This window comes from Orbicella faveolata, unplaced genomic scaffold, assembly GCF_042242905.1.
Source record: "Orbicella faveolata isolate gen_17 unplaced genomic scaffold, um_ofav_v1 contig_2, whole genome shotgun sequence".
Taxonomy (NCBI): Eukaryota; Metazoa; Cnidaria; class Anthozoa; order Scleractinia; family Merulinidae; genus Orbicella; species Orbicella faveolata.
The window spans coordinates 4,746,052-4,769,845 of record NW_028301547.1 but is presented as its reverse complement, the minus strand read 5'-3'; the positions used below and the strand labels follow the sequence as shown (position 1 = coordinate 4,769,845).

Below are 23,794 nucleotides of genomic sequence, written 5' to 3'. Positions count from 1 at the left end.
AGCGTTTACTAAGGGTGCGTTTCTTTAAGATTGGATTCTTAAATCCGAAGAATAAAAAATTAAACCAACGACAATGAGTTGAATTTTAAATGCGCTCCCTTTATTTTTAAACAAGTTTCAAGACATCTTGCACAACTTTTTCTCCTAGTGCAAGAACGTAAAAATAAGTTTTTCAAAACTGTTGGTTGAATGATCTACGTCTTGCCTGGACTTTGACTTCAATGCACAGTAAAAACTTACACCAACATTAAATGGTCAATTCTCTCTATGAGACGCACCTGCAGGGAATCATGGTAGTTGCATTCATCAAAACAAATATTGAGTCCAAGATGACGAATACAACTACCATGATTTCCTACAGGAGAATCTAAACTTGCGAGCAGCGATCTTTGCCATCTAAGGCATATGCTGGTTTTATGTCCCGTGGATTGATATGAGACTCATACAGCAACAAAAATAGAATTGTCAGCAGTTAAAATCAGAAAACAGTTACCTAATCATCTCTTACTACTTGCGAATACTATATATAAAGTTGTAGTATTAATGAGGAACCTTTGTCTTTTAATGCTTACCTAGAAATAGTGATAAACAAAGCTGAAATCGAAGAACAAGTATCAACGAGGACTAATTCACCTGAACGTCACTACGATAGACGCAAACCTTTAACGGACGAAAAGTTTGTAACTTAGAGCTGTATTTACTTTTCTTTATACTCTCTAACATACAACGCCACGGTCTTGGAATTTATCGTGATGAATGTGACAACGTTTTTTTCTTTTGTACTCCATTGTATTGTAAGTATTAAAGCGGAGCTCAGGTAACTATAGGAACTCATGCATGCAGCGAAAATTAAAAGTTAACCGAAGTATAAAAATGTTTTTCAAACTCAGAACTGAGAGGTCCAAACAATATAAACAGAAAACCTCACCAAAAAGATACAAAATTTAAATCAAAATTCTCGCTTATCCCGACTCAACTTACTCAGGCCTTGTCAACCCGGCCCAGGAGTTCCACTTTTAGTCTTGGCTAAATCTGCATATTATGTCAGTATTGTAAAGCTAACGTAAATGTTGTTAAAAAAGGAAAATCTCAGAGAGGGAATTGACCATTAGTGTTTCTTTATTAGCACTCAAATTATTACTAAATTAAGATGAAGGATTCTGGTACGTTGTTATTGTCAATGACGTCATGAAGCACACCGCCTCCACCTGTATGGACATCACACCATTCTCCAGACATCAGTTACACTCGTCCACTTGCCGTTATGGGTTTACATGAGGTTAATCAGCTGCAAAACACATTCACATTAATATATACAACAATTCTCCTTGAGCAAAAAACTGTGAACAAGCTTTTATTTCAGAAATGTCCGTTTACAAGATCTAGACTTTGTGCACAAGGATCCTCATCGTTTTGCATCACAGGACCATTTTACGTTTGTAATCTAGCAGTAGTGCTCGGGAAGCAAGTGGGAAAATATAGAATAAATAGCTCACTTTATGAAAGTAGTGCATGTGAGATATTTTTTATTTTATCCCTTTTTACGGGTTCATAGCGGGGTTCCCGTTGAAACTCTGATTTCGTTTTGGGTTTTTTCCCTAGCTGCCTTTTTGCTTATATTTCAAAAGGCCGAGAATAATTTCTTAAACTCATTAATAATTCATTAAGTTTAAACAAAGAAAATCATGACCGTGACGGTGTTTGGATATCTGATCTTAATTAGCATAGATTTTTACGATTTTAATTCTCCGTTTTTCCTTAGTTTTAGTTTCCATTGGGAAGATACATCAAACACTCAAGACAGTGTTTAACCACATTTCCAAACACCTCGCAGTTCGTCGAAAATACTCTGCTGCGCGTCGTATTTTCAACTCTCTTCTCAGTGTTTAGAAACGTGGTCAAACACGGTCTTTCGTGTTTGATATATTGCTTCTTAATGCTCTTACTTCATTCCTCAAGTTGATAGACAAAGATGTCGCCATTTATGTCCCTTCCAGAGCCGTTTCCAGTCTTCTTGGTCACGGAACACTTTCTGGATTTACCGTTATCGTCGTAAGTCTCGTCAGCCGAGTCACCAGACCAGCACGCCTTGTCATCAACACCAAATGTTTTATAACCAAGCGCTTCAGCCTCCGATTTGCAATACTCAAACATAGCATTGTTGCCCGTTACGCTCCTGATATCTTCGCCGAAAGATTTGGGCAACGCCCGAGGTCCGTTATTTAAGAAGCAGCTAACCTCTGACCATTCACCTAAATAAAGAAGTGTTTCAATAAAAATCAATGCATTATTTTACTTACATAGTAGGTTATATAGTATATTAGACATTTGCTTCTGATGTCATTTAAGTGATAAATTTACAGATTCATGGACCCGAAAAATGCGGCAGATTTCAAATACCTCCATATCCATATATTTTTACACCGGATTCTGTTTTTTTATATCATTTGTAAGTTTGTCGAGGACTGCAATTAGCGTAACCCTCTTGAAATAAAGTTTGTATTGCATGGCATGGGCATGGCATGTCATGGTATGGCATGGCATGCATTGATCTATTGCATTGATATACTGTTCAAAACAGTATATGATGGATTGATATGGATTGATGGATTGATATGGAAATATATAATTGTAGCCAAATGCTAGATTCACAAAACTCTATCACTTTCCACTTATCAGTTGGTAAAGACCGATCCCTTTAGTAAGTAGTTCTGAATTCGTCTAAGCTGGACTTTCGCGTACGATGGCAATTTTTCCTTCTATCCACAAACCCCTATCCCTTTTCAAGAACAATTCGCACATGTAAAACATAAAAGATTCGAAATCATACGAGACGTGAAAACATTCGAACGTATTCTAAAAAGTGTTCATGGTCTGAATCTGACAAAAACGCAGCAGCCTTAACAGTATTTGGGTCTAAAAGATATTTGTGCTTTGCTTGTCATCTTTTGATCGACTTGAATAAAACATCTTTTGAGTTGAATAAAACATCCCACCTTGGTTATCTTTCTGATATACAAATACGGTGAGTGATTCCGTGAGGCCACTAGCTTTGCCATTCTTTTTCTTGCAATCCCCCGATGGTCCAAATCTGTCGTACGATTGCTCAGCGTCATCACTGGTCCAGCACCTCTTTTCGTCCATACCAAACAGAGTGATTCCTTTTTCATCCGCTCTTTCCACGCAGGCTTGGAATCTCTTGCTATTGGAAGGTATGTTTCCACCTCTTACAAGGACTCTATCAAGCGCCCTGGATATCATCTTATAGCACCCGACTGGCTTCCAGAGACCTGATGGTTCAATAAGGAAAACAAATAAGTTTAACTTTATTCTACACGCAATGCTTGTCTGGGGAAATTTTCAGACATGTTGGAGGTATTGACTGGTTTTATCTTGAGCGAGTAGACACCTGCTCTGAGTCACTCGAATAACGAAAGGTTACTAGCCCACGTCAAGAGACAAAGGAATTTTTTATGGCCAGACAAAAGTGATGTCATCTAATTAATAACACCCGATTGGCTTCCAGATATCTATTGGTTAGATAAGAAAAACACTTTTAGTTGAAGCTTAAACCCTCTTTTGGCTGTGTGCATTGCTTGTCAAGGGACATTTTGAGCCGGGCCGGACTTATTGGGTAGTCTTATCTTGAGAGAGCAGACACATATTCTGGCAATCAATACAAGGAAGGGTTTATGACCCATCACGGCACATGTCAAAAGACAAGCAAAGGAGGAATTCTAAAGCAACAAAAATGAACGTAAAGGGAGAGAATTGAAAGTTAAAAAGGAGTCGAAGAGTAATACTATTAATGAAAAGAAACGAACAATTCACCGCAAAGGTAGATATAGCGATGAAACTTGTTTTTCCATTAAATCGCCCTCGTTTACTGAAAATAATTTCACTTACTTCCACAGCTCTGTATGTTACATTCCTGGGTTTCCTGACTTGGTCCCAGTACATCACAGTCTTTGCCGCCTCCTCCTGGTACAGGTCTGTTACATATACGGGACCTTTTCTGTGTTCCACCTCCACAAGCCTTGGTACATTTGCTCCATTTGCCCCACTTTCCATACCCACCATCCACTAAATTTAAGAATAATTTAAGACTTGAGTTTTAAAATTGTTACTCCACTAGTGCTATCACAAGAGCCATAATTATTAGAGTAAAGTGTGTTTTGTATTCACCGGCTATCCACATTAAGACTGCAGACTAATGCAAATGAGTATTAAGCTTGTACAAGAATAAACAATCTTGGTGTTTTTTTGTCCATACTTACCGGGACATCTTTTTGATTTCGGTTTGCATGGTACGGTTTCGCTGTCATCCCCTAAGCTTGAGCAATTTTTGCCGCCATTCTGTGGTTCGGGATCGTTGCACAATCTAACACGTCTCTTTGTGCCTGGTTTCCTTCCGCAAGTTTTAGAACACTCGCTCCACTCTTGCCACGGGCCATAACCTCCGTCCACTGAAAATGAAGGAAGTGATCAAGATGAAAGTATTTCTTATCAGTTATAAGATCGATGACGGAAAAAATAGGGAATCCCGTTAACCATATACCATTTCATCAAACCATGAAATCCCACTATCAAGGATTCAGATCAACGTTTTAGCCTGGGTAAGGACTGTAAAGGGCTAAAATTCATTCATTTTACATACTATAAATGCCCATTACGAAAGGAGCTTTCTCAAAATATTGATATTAAGTGATGCATTCAAACGTTGCTTCGTCTACAGCAGTTTGCATGGATCAGTCATAGTGGGTGGTAGATATAATTTTTCACGTTGTTATTGCAAGATAGTTTTGTGCTGGTATGTAGATTCGTTGGTATTCAGGTTACGTAATTATGCTAAGAAGTTAATATTTAAGGAGTTTGTCTGTTAGGAGTTGTCACTTCGACGGCATCTCCGTTTTTGATCGTTTCGTTTTGGGAATTTTTTTCTAGTAAATTTCCATGTTTTTGTTTACTACGTTTATTGTGTTAAAAACTATCCAAGGGCAATTTATGTCTGATCAATAAAGGAGATGTCCCCTCCTATATGATTGATATTTTTTTACTTAGTCTAAGTTAGAAAATATTTTGTTTTCGTTTCACTGCAGAGTGATTAGACAACAAATTTATTCCTGAGGTCTTTAAGTTTCGTATTTTCAACAGGAAATAAGTCCTAGTTGTACGCAATTATTTCCACCAGGGCTCATTGGGGGATTGGTGCAAGACCGTGTACGGATACGACGCCCATCTCTACAAGATACGGAACACTCGGACCAGGCAGTCCACATTAAAAAGCCACCATTGCCTACAACAAAATAAATCATTGCACGCCCTTAAGTACACACTTGCATGCGTGTAATCATGTTATTAATAAATAACAGTACAATTGTTCCCGTTTGAGTTTTCGTTGTGATTCTCTGCTAGGTTTGTTTTGGTGCTTAGCCCATCGTCGCCTTATGATCTTACCTGGACAGACTTCAATATTGCATTTCTCAGTCTCTTTCTCAGGTCCCAGTTGCGAGCAATTATTTCCACCAGGGCTCGGTGGAGGATTGGTGCAAGACCGTGTACGACTACGACGCCCATCTCCACAAGATACGGAACACTGGGACCAGGTGGTCCACGTTGTATAGCCACCATCGCCTGTAAGCAAAATAAACCATTGCACACCCTTAGGTACACACTCGTATAACAAAGTCATTAACCACAAGTTGTCCTATTTGAGTTTTTATTTTGCTGCTCTACAAGGTTGGTTTGGATGCTACTCGCCTTCCCGCCTCCTACTCTTTTCATTCTCCCCAAACAGTTCACCAGTAAGCTCTAACTTAGACAGTAGAGAGGAAATTTCACTTCACGTACAGTAGGTGTTTCACCCAAAAGCTCAGCACAAGGTAGGCCATGGAAGCCTTTTGTGTTTTACCGGACGGAGAGGATTGAGGATGATGACGATGATGGCGATGATGATGATGATGATGATGATGAGGCATGGCTAGAACTTGTCATTGCACTAGAAGTTTTGTCAGCGTACTTACGACAGTGAACAAACTATGGTTGTTGTGCTTCCTTACGGCTGCTATAGTGATGCTATTTGGGTAAAGTAACGAATACAAGGCGATAAAACAAGATCTTACTTGTCTTGCAGCCGTAAAATTCTGCCCTCAACGCAATGTTACTTTTCCATTCCTCTGGAATGATTCTCAAATACCTGGCTCTGATTGGCGGGATCAAGTTATGGCTGACAACGGTATAGCGGTCGTTATTTCCCTCAAATGTCTTTATAAAAAGCAATAAGTTTACTAGTGTTACACAATGATAGAGATAACTGCACTATACTATTGGTTTCTTCAGTGTTAAAAGGGCTAGGTCACGTCGTTTCAGATAACTCACTTCATTTTTTTATTAACTATGAGTTCTGAACGTCAAATTGGTCGAGTAGTAGTCTTTTATTGGCAAAATTCTGACCACATATCAAAGGAGGATATTCTCTGATAATAACACGTTCAGATACAAATTGACGTAGATTTGAAAAAAAATCGGACTGATGTTTTTCAAGTTTCTCAAATTTTGCCTGGTGTATGACATTTGGAGACTGCAGAATGCAAAATGCAAACTACATCTGGACCAAAATAGCACTCTGGTTTATAGCCTGTTTACGGTCAGCTCTTGGTAAATGAGTCAGAAAGTCTGCAGTCTGCAAATGTCATACACCGAATTTGGCCCATCCATGCCCTTTTTTCTGTTCTCTCTTTCTTATGAGCTCTTCTACAGTTTTAAGCCGTTAGTGTAATATTTCAGTAATTCTATGTCCAGTAAAGTTCTGGCTGTTCTTGTAAAATCTTTTCATATTTTCCGTCTGAGTTCAAGTGCAGAAAATGAGATGAAAAAGACAGAGAGCATCTGGACGACGCACTTTAGAATCTTGGAGTCTGATCTCATTCTCACTTGTAAATAGTGTAAATGGCTTATCCTTACCATCGCTACCTTGTGTAAAAAGGCGATTTGCATGAAGGCGTCATTTTATTACAACTACCAGAATCCTTCACTTTTTCTGTTTCTTATGCTAATGAGGGCAATTGTTATTTAAACTCTACTGGGGCTTCAAAATTTAAATAACAAAGAAAAAAACCAAGAGAATTCTGATAGTTGTAGTCAAATGACAGCTAATGACGATATCGTGCAAATTTGCTATTACAAAAAGTCACCTTGGTATATCCAGATGGTTGGTAATGTTTAAAGTAAGATCCATCAGCGCTGTATCTAAGTGTGTATTCCTTAACCCATTGGTATCCATAGTCTTGTCGACCTTGGGTGGCGATTCGTGTGATCACTGTCTCGACTCCAAAGTCAACCTGAAGCCACTGATAGTGGTTTTGCTTCTGTGCTACCCAGGCTCCCCGGCGGCCACTTTCCGCATAGAAGTGAAGCCTGGCATTTTCAGGCCCAGTATCACTATTATACTGTGAGGACGCTGATAAGGCTGAATTTGGTAGTTTGTCGTTTTGCATTCCCAGTTGAATCTGGCAAGGGGGCACTGGGGGAATAAGGAAGCCTGCAACGCAAATTTAGGAGGCTTAATCTATGTATCCGCAACTAATAATAATAATAATAATAATAATAACAATACTAAAAATAATAATAACAATAATAATAAGCTTAAATTGCGAAGATATAAATATAACATTTCCAGCTGCGCATTACAATGTTTAAGAAAATATAACTACTTATAAACCCTTAATATACTTTAAAACATCTCTAATACAAGTTCTTGTTAAAATAAACACCCCTGATTATGATATGCACTAATAAAATCAAAAAACTACTACATGTTTAGGCAATTTCCTTTCTAAACTTTTACTTGTGATAGGAACTGGAAATCAATTCTTGCCCTCAGTTACGTTATCATTAAGATATTTTGACGCAACGTTTGTCGTTAAAAGATAATTTTTTAGCTGGCTCTATAATGTAAATTAAAATGATATTTTTTCGATTGTTTACGTCATATTGCGTCTCCTAAGCATCGTGACCGTCATATTACAGACCTCGTAGCCTTGCGTATGACCAGGAACCGAAGATTGATTTATAATGATTATTGCTAACACTAATATATAGCTCAATTCCATTAACATGAGCAGTTTGGCTTCACAGACTTTTTTAAAAAATAATATTAGCTATTTTTGTCGGCTATTTTTACAGGTGACTGGTTTAACACCAAACGCATGATTGATTATCCCAGTTATAGTTTTGTAATTATTTATGGAAATCTCGGAAAAAGTTAAAAACAATAGCAAATACACGATAAATCAAAACATTTTTAGATTGGTTATTATGCTGCCTTAATAAAGCGTCAGGATTCAAGTCAATGGTGATTGTCGATTCGGAGTTAACAACAGAGGTGAAAAAAGTCTTTTACCAACCTTCTGTGCATCCGAAAAGTTCAAATCGTAGAGCCATGTAGCTTTTGTACTCTTTGGGGTGGATTCGTATGTACCGCGCAATGATTTCTGGATTGAGAATGTGTCCAACGATTGTATTCGAGTCTTTATTCCCAAAGAGAACCTAACAAGAAATTAAATTAAACTAAAACTCACAGAAGCATCACTATTAGTATAGTTAACGGGTAACAATAAACTAAATGCGGCTTGCATAATAATCTCTTTAACTGAATACATTAAAGATGTAACTGTTTCTTTGAGCAGTCATTAACTTTATTGTCATATTTCCTTTGTCACTATCAAATAAATTCATCAAGTATTCACCTGGTTGTCATTGTAAGGAAGGAATGGACCTCCAATGACGCTGTAGCTGATGGAATAGCTTTTCACCCACTGAGCTGCATCTTGTCTCCCCTGAGTTGCTAAACGTGTGATCTTCGTAATTTTTCCAAGATCAACTTGAATCCACTGTCCAATGTCCTGTGTCCTGGGAACCCACGCTCCTATGAAGCTCCCTGACTTCACCGTGTCAAGTCTGGCGCGTTCTGGACCAGTGTACTGATTATAGATTGTGGTAGCAGTAATAGCACTGTCTGGGATTTTTCCACTTTTTATTCCAAGTTCTGACTGGCATTTCAGTTTTGGTGGATCAAATCCTGGCACATATGTAAAAACATTCATCGAAATAAATAAGCTCATGATCAAAAGGGGACCTTTGTTTCCAATGATTTGCTTCATTAGCATAGGCAATTCAAATTCAGATCGAGATACCAAAAAAATTACTGCAAACAGACTTTTACAACTTTTTCTTCAAACTTGGCGAGCATTTTGTTAAAAAAGTACAATCATATTTAATCAAAGCGGTGGATCCGAAAAGCTACCACGAATGAATTGTCAGGCATACTTTGCGATGGTCACTCTTTAATCAAGTCACTTAATATATACAAAGTCATCACATTGCAGTCGTATGCTAAGACGCATTTTTGCTGAGATGAATTCGCTATTCTCACCTTTTCTGCAACCATAGAGCTCAGCTCTCATTGAAATATGAGACTGCCACGTTTCTGGATGAATACGAATGTAGCGAGTAATGATGGGCGTTTCCAGATCGAGAGTGACAGGTGTATATCGATTATTATTTCCGGGAAATATCTAAAAAGAAAATAAAATAATGCCACGTCGACGTATTAATGAGGGCATGTTACTCACTGTTACTCGCGGCTCTCCTGTAAACATGTTAGTTACCATATGAAAACCATCTCAAGGCGTAGTTTGTCATGTTGGTAGCAATTTGAAATATTGGTATTATGCGATGTATTTTGCTCTAAGGAGGATGAACAGGGAAATTAACAAACCTTTAAAAGATTGCAGTAAATGATTTCTTTCGGTCCTTATTCACTAACTCTACCTTATTTAAAAATTATGACTCACTCAAGTTGGCAAGTTTGCATATGAGTCAAATCATTGTGGTTATCTTCGACACCTGTCAGTTATTGCTTTTGGTATGTTAGTTTTCGGAGCTTCCAGCTGCACGTTGTCCCAAATCTTTCAATGTAATTGGTCTGAATTATCAATGGGGTCTTCTTGTAAAGTATGAATGAGAAAAAGCTCTTCTGTTTTGAGACTCGTAAAACCGCGCCTCTATCAAGGAGACTGACGTTACTTTGAAAACGACGGTACAGTTTAACGCCCCGTCTGCACTACGTTGGTGAAATTTGAAAACGATGTTTTCATTCTAAAAACGCATCAAATGTTTCCGTCCACACTACGCCGGAGAAATTAAAAGACGCAACACGTAACCGGTCATTTTGGATTTGTGTTTGAAGAAAATGAGGGCAGAGAAATCACAAGATTATCGTGACGCCATCGTGTTTGAAAAGCTCGGTTTTCAAAATATTTTCCATCCACACAAAAATGCAAGGCCGGCGTTTTCAAGTTTCTGTGGTTTGAAGAGCGTCTTCGAAAAGCTCCCTTTTCGTAACGCATTAGTGTGAACGATAGGGCCTTGCCGTAGAAATAAAGCTGCGTTTTCAAATTTCTCCGACGTAGTGTGGACGTAACAATTTGTTGCTCTAACTAATACCGCAAATTTCAAATGTAGTAGGCAGTAAACAGCTGAATTACCTTTTTTACACCATCCTCTTTATAATCTTTGAAAAACACGGCATCGTAGCCATACGAAAGGCTGAAGCTTTTCACCCATTGATCGGCATCTTGTCTTCCTTGAATAGCAACTCGAGTTACTTTTGTCCAATCACCAAAATGTATTTGAAGATACTGGAAGACGTCATTCGTTTTCGCTGCCCACGCTCCATATCTCCCTGATCTAAGCAGGAAATGCAATCTGCCATTTATGGCCTTGTATGCAGCATTGTTTTCACTCGAGGCCGTTATCGCCGAATCTGGAATTCTTCCATTTTGCATTCCTAGGGCTTCTAAACACACTGGTGGCTTTGGCTTTGGGAAACCTTTTGAGATAAAAATTATAAAAATATTTATGTCATCAAGGGGAGCAAAACATACAACCAACGCTTCGGTAACAAGGTATCCTGATATAGTAATAGTATAGTTAAGTAATGGTATATCTTTATTGCGCCTTACTCTCCAAAGGGAGGTATTGGTCTAGTTACACTAAAGGTTTGAACGTTAAAAAAAAAAATACAAAATAAAATTTGCCATATCTCTATACAATTAATTGGAAAATTCAAAGCGCTTATTACATTTGTGAATTGAGAATCTATTTTCCTTTTTTGAAACATTAAATGAATATATTTACTTATTATTTTAGATGTAGCCTTATTGTCTGCTCTAAGCAAATACTTGGTCTTCTCGTTATCACTTAAACTGGTGTAACAAGTATGTGCGTTCAAAATATGAGTGCAGCTCACGTCTTAAAGTGCTATACCCCAACAATGCATGTTCTATGCAATTTTCTTTGCATGCTAAACATGCTCGCTCTTCTACTGGGATTAATGCTCCTCTATTTTCATATTTGCCATTTTGTATTCGTAATGCATGACATCCTAATCTAAGCCTTGTCAGGCTAATTCTGTGGGCTTGCTTTGTAATTAACGTCAATTAGTTTTCAAACTGATAATTATTTTTAACTTCCTTTTGTGTAAATTTCTCTCTTGAACTTGTTGATGACCTATTCTGGGTTTCGAACCATTTTTGTAAATATTGATTCTTGAGGGTTTTCTTTATAACTGATCGTGCATTCTTGATGTGTTGTTGGGTTGCTAGTTCTTGCATGGACAATTGGAAGCAATTCCCATTGAATCACACCGCTGAGTCGTCTCTCTTTTCCTGTGCCTTATCTCGTTTCTGGCTCGCATAATTGCTTATATGATCAAATAACACACAGTAATAGCCAAAATGTTATTGAAACCTTCGACGATCTATATAGGTGCCAACAAACCTTCTGTGCATCCATAAAACTCAGCACGCATGCTGATATGTCCTTTCCAGGTTTTCACACGAATTTGCACAAAGCGGGCGATGATGGGTGGATCGATAATGTTACCAACGGGTTCATTTCTGTCAAGGTTGTTGCCGGTAAATACCTAACAAAATACCAAGTAATGACATCCAACATTGAGAATACTTTTTTAACTTAGACTGATCTGGCTACGTAACAAACATTCACGTGATAGATATATCACATAATTTATAGAGAAAAATATACCCTCTGATCAAGGAAACCTCTCGGAAGAACTTTTTTTTTTCAATTGGAAGATAACTAGGACAGTGTTATAGCTGTTTCATCACACGATAATTTTCGTGGGCGGGAAAATTATCCCGTCTCCGAAAGTGTCAGGGCCCCAAAAATTATTCCCCAGAAGCAAATTCTCCTGTATAATGGCGAGCTCTTCAGTACTGCCTTAAACTTTTCAAATATGATCATATTTTCCTCTACCAGCTCCTTTGTAACCTACCACCTGCCATCCTTTAAAATAACCTCAAAATATGGGTCAGGCCAAGACGCAACAAAGGTTTTAACAAGCCAAGGGGTGATCCATTTGCTCAAAGTATGACCTAATCTATTTATACGACTTGTCAGTATTTTTGCCCAATGATGCTTCTATATATACCACAGAAGTTTGGCCAATCGAAATGACAATTACTTATTATTTAACTTATAAAACATAACAGAGAAGGAAAATATCGCTTGCCTGACCGTCCCCTTCGCCGTAAGGTGTAAAAGACCCGCCATCAACACTGTATGCCAGAGTGTAGCTGGTCACCATCCAGTCAGCATCCGATCGACCTTGAGTAGCGACGGCTGTCACTTTGGTAACCTTACCCAAGTCAAACTGTAGAAACTGATCAACATCTTTGTATTGCGCAGCCCAGCCTCCTCCATAGCTTCCCTCTCCTTCTGTTCGAAGTCTGCCGCGGTCAGGTCCATAATATTGATTGTACTGTGATGATGCCACAATGGCGGAGCTTGGAATGTTGCCGCTTTCAATACCAAGTGAATCCCGGCATTTGATTTCCGGAGGTGTAAAGCCTTAAAAAAGACCCAATAAAACAAGTGCAAATCAAGATGTTCCAATTTTGATTGATATAAACCTCTTCTTAAATAATCCCTAAGCATTCCATGATGCACCGCGAGCCTCTCAAACGTGACGTCAGAATAATAATTTCCGACTTCTTCGCCCCTCAATCGTCAGAAATTGCATTTAGAAATAATCCGTACAGACTGCGCAGCAGCAATGTTCTTGGGAATTTTCAATTCTGAATCAAAGGAAATTTCCAAGAACTTTTAAAAGTTAGAAAAGGTACCTTTTCTGCATCCATAGAACTCTGCTCGTAGTGATATGTAGCTATTCCAAGTCTTGGGCTTGATACGAAGGTAACGGGTTATGATCGGATTCTTCAAAGTGTGTATCACCACTGAGTATTGATCGCTATTTCACGTAAATACCTTAAAGAAAGAGGAAATTTTTAGTCTATATCTACAGAATGTGCTAAGGAGTTCTCTCAGCAAACGGTTATCTCAGAGACTTCAGGCAGACTGAGCCTAAATGATTCCTTTTTTTCTGTAAATGAGAATTTAGAATTGTTCTCTGTTATGTTGCCTGTTCATTTCTACATTCATTAATTAAGGAAATAGAGCAAAAACAGCATGGCGTGTCTACAGCATACTGAAAGAAAGCCTGTACAGGCCAGCAAGTGCCAAAATAAAAAAAACAATAAAACAAATATAAAAAACTATAAACTAAAATACCTTGACCCCATTATCTTCCTTGTAATCCTCAAAGAACACACCATCATAGCTGTAGCTAAGACTGTAGCTCTTTACCCACCACGCTCCATCCTGTCTTCCTTGAGTCGCCACCTTCCTAACCTTAGCCCAATCACCAAAGTTCACTTCAAAGTATTGGAACTCGTTATTTTTGGAGACAGCCCAAGCTCCGTACTGGCCTGATGATGGCTGAAAATGTAATCGACCGTTTTTTGGTCCCATAGAATTTACATTGTATGACGTAGATGCCCTTAAAGCGGAGTCTGGTATCTTGTTGCTTTGCATTCCAAGAGCTGCATCACAGGGATGTGCAAGTGGGATCGTGAATCCTTCAAGACACAAGCGAAACAAAATATAGTCATTTTCTGAGAAAAGACACTACCCAGAAGTCCTTCGATGGACTAGCATCATATCCAGGGGGAGTAGAAATATTCCCAGTCGCTTCATGCTACAGAACCCGGAGATAAGCGTCGGCCTGATGAGCCAATGGGCTCGTGTGCAGACTTTATCTATCAACTGAGGAAGGACACTAAGCAGTGGGAATCAGCAAACCCGATCACAAGGAAATCTCAAACAGATTGATCAATCGTATCACATGCAAATGAATGGAAATATTTTCATAAATACCCGCTGTACATAATGCAGGTACGAATACCATAGTTACCCAGAGTATGTGTTATGCGGCGTTTCAAGCAAAGAATGATTGCTTATTTCGATTTCACAAACAGGAGCGGAGATTGTCATTCACTAACCTTCTGTACATCCATAAAGTTCAAATCGTAGAGCCATGTAACTTTGGTACTCTTTGGGGTGGATTCGAATGTAGCGCGCAACGAAGGGTGGATTAAGAATGTGCCCAACGATTGTATTCGAATCTGTATTACCAATGAGAACCTAATAAGAAATGAAAAGTAAAGCTCACTTACGCGTCGCATAAGCATAAAATTAATTAAAGACAGCTTTCAAACTACTTCTACCTCTTCCTATATATCTACAGCAGATAACTTTTTCGTTGTGAAACAATTTTCTGTGATATTTATGTTTATTTACCTGGTTGTTATTATAGGGAAGATATGGACCTCCTTCAAGGCTGTAGCTAATGCAATAGCTTTTCACCCACTGAGCTGCATCTTGTCTCCCCTGAGTTGCTAAACGTGTGATCTTCGTAATTTTTCCAAGATCAACTTGAATCCATTGTCCGATGTCTTGGGTCTTGGGAATCCACGCTCCAATGAAGCTCCCTGACTTCACCGTATCGAGTCTGGCACGTTCTGGACCACTGTACTGATTATAGATTGTAGTAGGAGTGATAGCACTGTCCGGTATTTTTCCACTCTTCATTCCGAGTTCTGACTGGCATTCCAGTTTTGGTGGTTTAAACCCTAGTGTGCAAGAAAAAAGTTTAGCCCAACAATGTGTAATGTACTTTCTTAAAGTACCGTTTATTCGGCATGAAAAAGTTGTCCTAAGTAACCCACGACACGTATTTTTTTCATGAAAACGAGAAAGTCAGGCTTAACGTTCTTATGCGACCGTTTGTGAATTGTCGATTTTTTCTTTTTTTCCCTTTCCCATAATAATTTTCAACTGAGCGTCCTAACAGCATCATGAATTCTTAATAGTTGACTGATTGCATTTAAATTTTTTAATAAACAACGTTCGTAATCCTGATTTAACAGACAGATTGTTGCGATTCAGAGAGGAGGGAGCAAAATTCCAAAAGACGTTGAAAATTCTCTTCCAAAAACGTCTCAATTGCTAGCGTTTTCCACTATCTTTTTTATTGTAGTTCGCCTTTTTATTTCAATTTTTTGGTTACTGTTGTATTGCACCTGACCAGTGAATCCCAAATTAAGAAGGAAAAGGAGAAAAGGGAGTAGAAACTTCTTTAAATAGGCAAAGTAGTAATCGCATACAGTTACTATAAAACAAATACGCGTGTACGCGCTACATGTTAACGAAAATACGTGAAAAGACGTTTCCTTCGTTCTTTTTAAATGCGAGCGCTTTCTATCCCCGTTTGATCTCATCTGAAGACGGGTGATCTCAGCTGAAGACGCAAATATCCGATATTTGCGTCTTCAGAAGAGATCAAACGGAGATAGAAAGCGCTCGCACTTAAGATTAGATGGCCATTCTCACCTTCTCTGCAGCCATAGAACTCGGTTCTCATAGAAATATGAGATTGCCATGTTTCTGGATTGATACGAATGTAGCGAGTGACGATTGGTATTTTCAGATCATGACTGACAGGTGTATACCGATTATTATTTCCTGGAAATATCTGAAAGACAATGAAATGAAGTCACACATCAGAAAAAGCATTGCGCTCACTATTTGCTTGTCTGTAAATCAAATCAGCAGCTTTGCTGAACACATTTATGTAGCTCTTTCAAAACTAATTTATCGATTTGTCCTGACTACTGCAGTTGTCATGACGATCAATTACCTTTTTTGCCCCGTTCTCACTGTAATCTTTAAAAAACACAGCATCGTAGCCATACGAAAGGCTGAAGCTTTTCACCCATTGATCGGCATCTTGTCTTCCCTGAATGACAACCCGAGTTACTTTTGTCCAATCACCAAAATTTATTTGAAGATACTGGAAGACGTCATTCGTTTTCGCTGCCCACGCTCCATGTCTCCCTGATCTAAGCAGGAAATGCAATCTGCCATTCATGGCCTTGCATGCAGCATTGTATTCACTCGAGGCCGTTATCGCCGAATCTGGAATTCTTCCATTTTGCATTCCTAGGGCCTCTAAACACACTGGTGGCTTCGGCGTCGGGAAACCTTTTGGAGTAAAATTGAAAGAACCCTGTCTTAGTTATGTGGATATATTGCTTGAGGGAAGAAGAAAGCAGACAACCAGTGCGATACGCATGACAACATGGTATCTTGCGTGGGAAAACCTACACCTACATGTATATAATTATGTTTAATTCAAATTTGAAATGTCTGGAATTCTTCCATTTTGCATTCCTAGGGCTTTCTTAACACGCTGGTGGCTTCTTTGGCTTTGCAAAACCTTTTGGGATAAAGTTAAAAAAATATGAATGCAATTTAGAGGGAAAAAACTTACAACCAAAGCTTCAACAACAAGATATCCTGATATTGCATGACAATTGGAAGCAATTCCCATTTCATTATACAGACAGTTCTTTTTTCCTCTGCCTTATCTCCTTTCTGGCCCGCATCAATTCTTATATATGATTAAAAGACTAACAGTAATAGTCAAAATGTTGTTGAAATTTTGAATGAAACGTTCGACGATCTTGACACACTGGCAGCTTTGGCGTCGGGAAACTTTTTGTGATAAAGTTTAAATCCGCTTGCTATGATTCTATGTATACATTTAGGTAAATAGAAAGCAGACAACACGTTCCATGAAAACAAGGTATCCTGATATAGTATAGACGATAGTAACAAGGGTCTTACGATGGTCAATTAAATCTAGTCAGTGTATCAACGACATGTTCAACAAACCTTCTGTGCATCCATAAAACTCAGCACGCATGCTGATATGTCCTTTCCAAGTTCTGACACGAATTTGTACAAAGCGGGCAATGATGGGTGGATCAATAATGTTTCCCACAGCTTCATTTCTGTCAAGGTTGTTGCCGGTAAATACCTAACGAATTGAAAGGGAAAGATATTTGCCACTGAGATAAAAGTATGCTATCTTATGCTTCATTGACTGAAATAGATACTATCTGGTTACCTGCCAATTTCGTTCCCAGGACGTTTCCCTTGAACCCGTAAACGGCACACGGAGTATTCCGTGTACACCGCTCTACATTATTAATTTTTAACAAATAATAAAGAAGAAGGAAGATATCTCTTGCCTGACCGTCCCCTTCGCCGTAAGGTGTAAAAGACCCGCCATCAACACTGTATGCCAGAGTGTAGCTGGTCACCATCCAGTCAGCATCCGATCGACCTTGAGTAGCGACGGCGGTCACTTTGGTCGTGGTGCCCAAGTCAAACTGTAGAAACTGGTTAACATCTTTGTATTGGGCAGCCCAACCTCCTCCATAGCTTCCCTCTCCTTCTGTCCGAAGTCTGCCGCGGTCAGGTCCATAATATTGATTGTACTGTGATGATGCCACAGTGGCGGTGCTTGGAATTTTGCCGCTCTCGATACCAAGGGGATCCCGGCATTTGATTTCCGGAGGTGTAAAGCCTTAGAAAGGCCCAATTAAACAACATCATTTTAATATGTTCCAATATCGATTAACATACACCCCTTCTATAAAACTCTATAACTAATTAAATATTGATATTCTTTCAAAGTGTAAAAAAACTGTCAATTGAGCCGCCAGAGTTTTCAAATGTTCTGTGGACATAAAACGGATTTTCCTTACGGTAAAGTCTCGCAGAGAAACCCATATAGAAACTGCGAGGCAACAATATGCAATTCTGAATTCAAGGAAATTTCAATGAATTCTAGTGGACGCAACTGTGTTATTGCCAGCCGAGAACTTTAAAGTTAGAAAACGTACCTTTTCTGCATCCATAGAACTCCGCTCGTAGTGATATGTAGCTATTCCAAGTCTTGGGCTTGATACGAAGATAACGGGTTATGATCGGATTCTTTAAAGTGTGTATCACCACTGAATATTGATCGCTATTTCCGTTAAATACCTAACACAATTAAAGAGTAAATGTTCAGTCTGTAGTTGACAAGAGAGTGTGGTAAAGAGATAGGCGCAGCATATGGTAGTTTTCATAATCACTTAATAAAAGTTTCAGGTGGACTAGGCCTAATGGCTCATATTGCTTTTTCTGTAGTTCATTTTTATTTTTATATATTTTTATCCTGTCTATTCGTAGCGGAGCTCCAGCGCGGAAAGCGTGCCAGCGGAGCACATTGGGTGGAAATTTCCGGGCTAGGAATATCTGGGCTAAGAATTTCAGGGCTAGATAAAGTAGACAAAATAATACCGAGCAATGTCGTGAAACAGAGAAAGAGAGGGTTAGAGGAAGGACGGGAAATATCCGAAAAAATGTCTCAGAAGACTGCAGAACTTTTCGTCATCAAGTGATCAACAAGAGAAATCAAAATTGTTTGGTGTGTTTAGAGAAATTACAAAACGGTAAGCACATCGAAAGACGTTGTTGATTCTTTAATCTATCAAAAAAAGATTAGTTTACTGGAAGTTTCTGCCCGGAGGACTAATTGTTGAAGAAGCTTTCGTCGCGTTTTTTTTATAAAAAATGATCAAGTTGCTTCCGCGAGATAAGGTAACCTTCAATAGGAGTTGTAAAGTCTTCCTGCTTTGACACCATGTTGTGAGACATCTTAGAACTTTCATTGTTTAAATTTCACTTATCCAAACAATAAAACACTTGAATCGCTTCGTCGAAGCTGTTGAAAGTTGCCTATTGCAATGAGCTAAACAAAATGCAAAAAAAAAAACACAAATTAAAATACCTTGACCCCATTATCTTCCTTGTAATCCTCAAAGAACACACCATCGTAGCTGTAGCTAAGAGTGTAGCTCTTTACCCACCACGCTCCATCCTGTCTTCCTTGAGTCGCCACCATTGTAACCTTAGTCCAATCACCAAAGTTCACTTCAAAGTATTGGAACTCGTTATTTGTCGAGACAGCCCAAGCTCCGTACTGGCCTGATGATGGCTGAAAATGAAGTCGACCATTTCTTGGTCCTATGGAGTTTACATTGTATGACGTAGATGCCCTCAAAGCGGAGTCTGGTATGTTGTTGCTTTGCATTCCAAGAGCTGCTTGACAGGGTGGTGGACTCAAAGTGATGAATCCTTTGAGGAACAAAATACGATAGTTGGCATCAGCAAAGCTGATGACAAGGAATCCCACACCGATTCATCAATCGTATCACATTCAAATGAATCGACATCTTTTCAAAAGTAGTTGAGTGCAGAAAACAATGTATCAATACCGTGGCTACCGTAATTATAAGTTATGCAGCGTTTCAGGTAAACGATAATTCCGTATTTTGATTCCCCACCAAGAGGGTAAACTGCCATTCACTAACCTTTTGTGCATCCATAAAGTTCAAATCGTAACGCCATGTAACTTTGGTACTCTTTGGGGTGGATTCGTATGTAGCGCGCAAAGATGGGTGGATTGAGAATGTGCCCAACGATTGTATTCGTGTCTTTATTACCAGTAAAAACCTGACAAGAAAGGACAAGTAAAAGTCACTGAAGCATCGCTTAGGATTAATCAAGGTGGATATGATCAACTAATTGGAAAATGATATATGAAAAACTAAGATGGACTTTTCAAATTAATCCATAGGCCATGGGGTCCACTTCCAGGAAATTCTTACAATGCCCTTCTCCTGATTCACGAATCAGAAAAATTTCTTAAACATTACTACTGGTCCGCGATTTGCGAAGAAAAAGTGTAACATGAAGGGAAGGAGTGATGGAAGGAACGAAGGAGCTAATGAGTTTTTCCTATCCATACCTACTACTAGGAAATGACTACCTCATTTTCCAAGTTAAAAAATGAATTAAATACAGCTTTCAAACTACTTCTACTTCTTTCGCTATGTACATTGTAGATGTAACTGTTTCGTTGACTGCCAATTTATTTAAGACGAGGATAAAATAATTGACCTTTCAGACCTCTTTGGCACCGATAGCAGTTGCTGCAAACTATGTAAATCGTGAACAGAATCCTTTTATATTATTTTATAGTATTTATTATTATGCTGTAAATAAGTATTTATTAACTTCAACCCTTATTTTTTAGCTTTTGTAAACTAGTTATTAGCTATTGACTTTAGTTAGGTGTCCCCAGTTAGCTAATCTATAGTTAAATACACTGACACGTTAATAAACTTTTCATTCATTCATTCACACCTGGTTGTTATTGTAAAGAATGAATGGACTTTCACCAGCGCTGTAGGTGATAGAATAGCTTTTCACCCACTGAGCTGCATCTTGCCTGCCCTGAGTTGCTATACGTGTGATTTTGGTGTATTTTCCAAGATCAACTTGAATCCACTGTCCCATGTCCTGTGTCTTAGGAACCCACGCTCCAATGAAGCTGCCTGTCTTCACCGTATCGAGTCTGGCACGCTCTGGACCATAGTACTGATTATAGCTTGTGGTAGCAGTAATAGCACCGTGTGAGATTTTTCCACTTTTCATTCCAAGTTCTGACTGACAATCCAGTTTCGGTGGTTTAAACCCTAGTTTGCAAGAAAAATATTTAGTCCAACAACTCCTGCTAGACACACTTACTGAAGTTAAACATACCGTCAATTCGGCATGAAAACAACATTGTTCCGAACCACACATTGTCAGGTGTCATGAACGCAAGAATGTCAGGTTTAACGTTGTCATGAGACTCTTTGTAAATAATGGTATTTTTGGTTTTTAGTTTTCTGAATTACCGTTTTAGTACACCTGACTAGTCAATCCGAAGATTGCTCCGTAAATTTGCATTCAGAGTTTGCAAAGCTTGCGCTTAAACTTAAATGCGACGCAGGAAGCGAAAAGGGAATAAAACCGTCTGTAAATAAAATATATAAGATACATAGAAATACTTTACCATAGGGGCTACATTGTACTTCAGTAAGATACATTAAAAGAAGTTTCTTTCTTTTTGTATGTCTTGCAGACACTAATTGCAGAGAATAATGATATTTTCGTCTTTAGATGACATCAATCTGGTAAAGAAATGGTTCGTGATTTAAGCTTAGATGATTATTCTCACCTTCCCTGCAGCCATAAAATTCGGCTCTCATAGAAATATGAGTTTGCCATGTTTCTGGATGAACACGAATGTAACGAGTAATAATGGGCGTTTCCAGATCGTGATTGGCAGGGGTATACCGATTATTATTTCCTGGAAATATCTGAAAGACAATGAAATGAAGTCACACATCAGAAAAAGCATTGCGCTCACTATTTGCTTGTCTGTAAATCAAATCAGCAACTTTGCTGAACACATTTATGTAGCTCTTTCAAAACTAATTTATCGATTTGTCCTGACTACTGCAGTTGTCATGACGATCAATTACCTTTTTTGCCCCGTTCTCATTGTAATCTTTAAAAAACACAGCATCGTAGCCATACGAAAGGCTGAAGCTTTTCACCCATTGATCGGCATCTTGTCTTCCTTGAATAGCAACTCGAGTTACTTTTGTCCAATCACCAAAATTTATTTGAAGATACTGGAAGACGTCATTCGTTTTCGTTGCCCACGCTCCATGTCTCCCTGATCTAAGCAGGAAATGCAATCTGCCATTTATGGCCTTGTATGCAGCATTGTATTCACTCGAGGCCGTTATCGCCGAATCTGGAATTCTTCCATTTTGCATTCCTAGGGCCTCTAAACACACTGGTGGCTTCGGCGTCGGGAAACCTTTTGGAGTAAAATTGAAAGAACCCTGTCTTAGTTATGTGGATATATTGCTTGAGGGAAAAAGAAAGCAGACAACCAGTGCGATACGCATGCGTGGGAAAACCTACACCTACATGTATATAATTATGTTTAATTCAAATTTGAAATGTTCCTATTAACTGAGGTGAAATAAACTGAAATTAACTGAGGTGGTAGTAAAGTAAATTCTTAATCACGAACTGTTCCTATAAAGCACTGTAAGGTTATGACTCTTGGTTGAATTATGAACAAAGTGGCGACTGCTTCATTCAATACTGTAGATTTGTGTTATATTTTTCAGCGACAAATTACCAAATGGTAGAACGTCTAGAATAAAGTTCTTGTCCAAACGTCTACCTCGGGTATAAAAATGCTAGTAATCTAACATGTTCTTAAAATTAATTGCTTTTTGAGCCTTTACACTCGCATGCACAGCTTTTTCTCCAGAACAAATTTCCTTTCAAATTGGGCATACCTTGCCTGCAGCCATAAAACTCCACTCTCAATGAAGGGTATCCTTGGTATGTTTTAACGTTGATCTTGATAAATCTGGCAATGATTGGGGGATGAAGGATACGGCCTTCGGCATTCACATTGTCTGTGTTTCCTTGCAGAACCTTAAAAGTTAAGAAATGTGGACACTGTTACTCTGTGGCGTGTACCCCTCTCATTCCCTCACAAATTGTAAACCTTAGCTTTCTACGCAGACCTTCTTCTGGTTGGTCACACACTCCTCCCGCGTACGAATGGGAAAGGGGGATAAGCCAAAAGAATAGCTGGATAGGAAATGTCACGTACCTGGCCATTATTGTATGAAACGAATGTTCCGCCATCTACACTGTATGCCAGGGTATAAGTTTTTGACCACCAGCCTGAATCATATCGCCCTTGAGTAGCGATTCTGGTTACCTTGGTAACCTTGCCCAAGTCAATCTGTAAGAACTGATTAGCATCCGGGTATTGGGATATCCATCCTCCGTGAAAACTCCCTAAATCAATGCAGAATAAATGGAGTGTTATTTAACGAGGAAAGCCAAATGAAACCTGTTACATACCAGCACGGGCAACATTATCTACCTCACAACGTTTTTGCAGAACTGGGAAATCGAATCCCTCTCCAGGGCTCCTCAAAGATTATAAATATATAATTTTCTTTTGCATCCAGTCAGTGAAATAGAGTTTATCTGTGACATGGGTGCGTAGTGGGATCGATTGAATGACTTGTACAGAAAAATCCACACCCATATTACGGGTCTAAACCCATCCTGGATTCCTTTTCTTTAGCTCGAATGTCAAGGTCCAAATCAAATTGAAAAACAGTAACACCAACAAAGTTAAAGCTATTATGGGCTATTGACAATTAGTAAGGCCAAGATGGCTGGTTATTGCCCAAATTCCTTTTGTATGGAACAAGACGCAATTGTGGTCCACAGTCACACACAAACGAAGACCTTGACCATCATATTGCAGCGCGTGATTATTAGTATCTATTACATGGCAGACACAACATTTTTCTTGCAGGACGCAAAGGGCAATCCCAAGGGAAAGGTCTACGCGCAAAACGACACACTCTTGAAGCCAAGCTGTTACCTTCTGTTTTCTCGTTTAGTCTTCCTCGCTCTGGTCCCCAATATTGGTTATAACGTGACGATGCTACAATGGCTGAATCTGGTATTTGGCCGTCTTCCATTCCAAGAGGGGAAGCGCACACTATCTTAGGGATGTCAAAACCTATTGACGAAT

At 38.9% G+C, this 23,794-nt stretch overlaps 1 protein-coding gene across 1 annotated transcript; it reads right to left on the bottom strand.

The window, feature by feature from the left end:
* Nucleotides 1–78: 78 nt before the first annotated feature.
* Nucleotides 79–23,794, bottom strand: LOC110058067 (uncharacterized). Its single transcript, XM_089288848.1, has 31 exons — nucleotides 23,642–23,794; nucleotides 22,850–23,040; nucleotides 22,527–22,668; nucleotides 21,690–22,033; nucleotides 21,383–21,524; nucleotides 20,524–20,855; nucleotides 19,689–19,830; nucleotides 19,106–19,452; nucleotides 18,174–18,315; nucleotides 17,517–17,854; nucleotides 17,158–17,302; nucleotides 16,093–16,464; nucleotides 15,814–15,945; nucleotides 14,722–15,053; nucleotides 14,424–14,565; nucleotides 13,654–14,000; nucleotides 13,209–13,266; nucleotides 12,596–12,933; nucleotides 11,842–11,986; nucleotides 10,548–10,891; nucleotides 9,434–9,575; nucleotides 8,748–9,079; nucleotides 8,406–8,547; nucleotides 7,194–7,540; nucleotides 6,123–6,264; nucleotides 5,458–5,634; nucleotides 4,278–4,466; nucleotides 3,907–4,083; nucleotides 2,997–3,290; nucleotides 1,947–2,252; nucleotides 79–1,288 (listed from the first exon to the last, which is right to left on the bottom strand). Exons 1-30 carry the CDS (start codon nucleotides 23,739–23,741, stop codon nucleotides 1,948–1,950), a joined length of 6,822 nt encoding a protein of 2,273 aa, XP_089144974.1. The 5' UTR covers nucleotides 23,742–23,794; the 3' UTR covers nucleotides 79–1,288; nucleotide 1,947.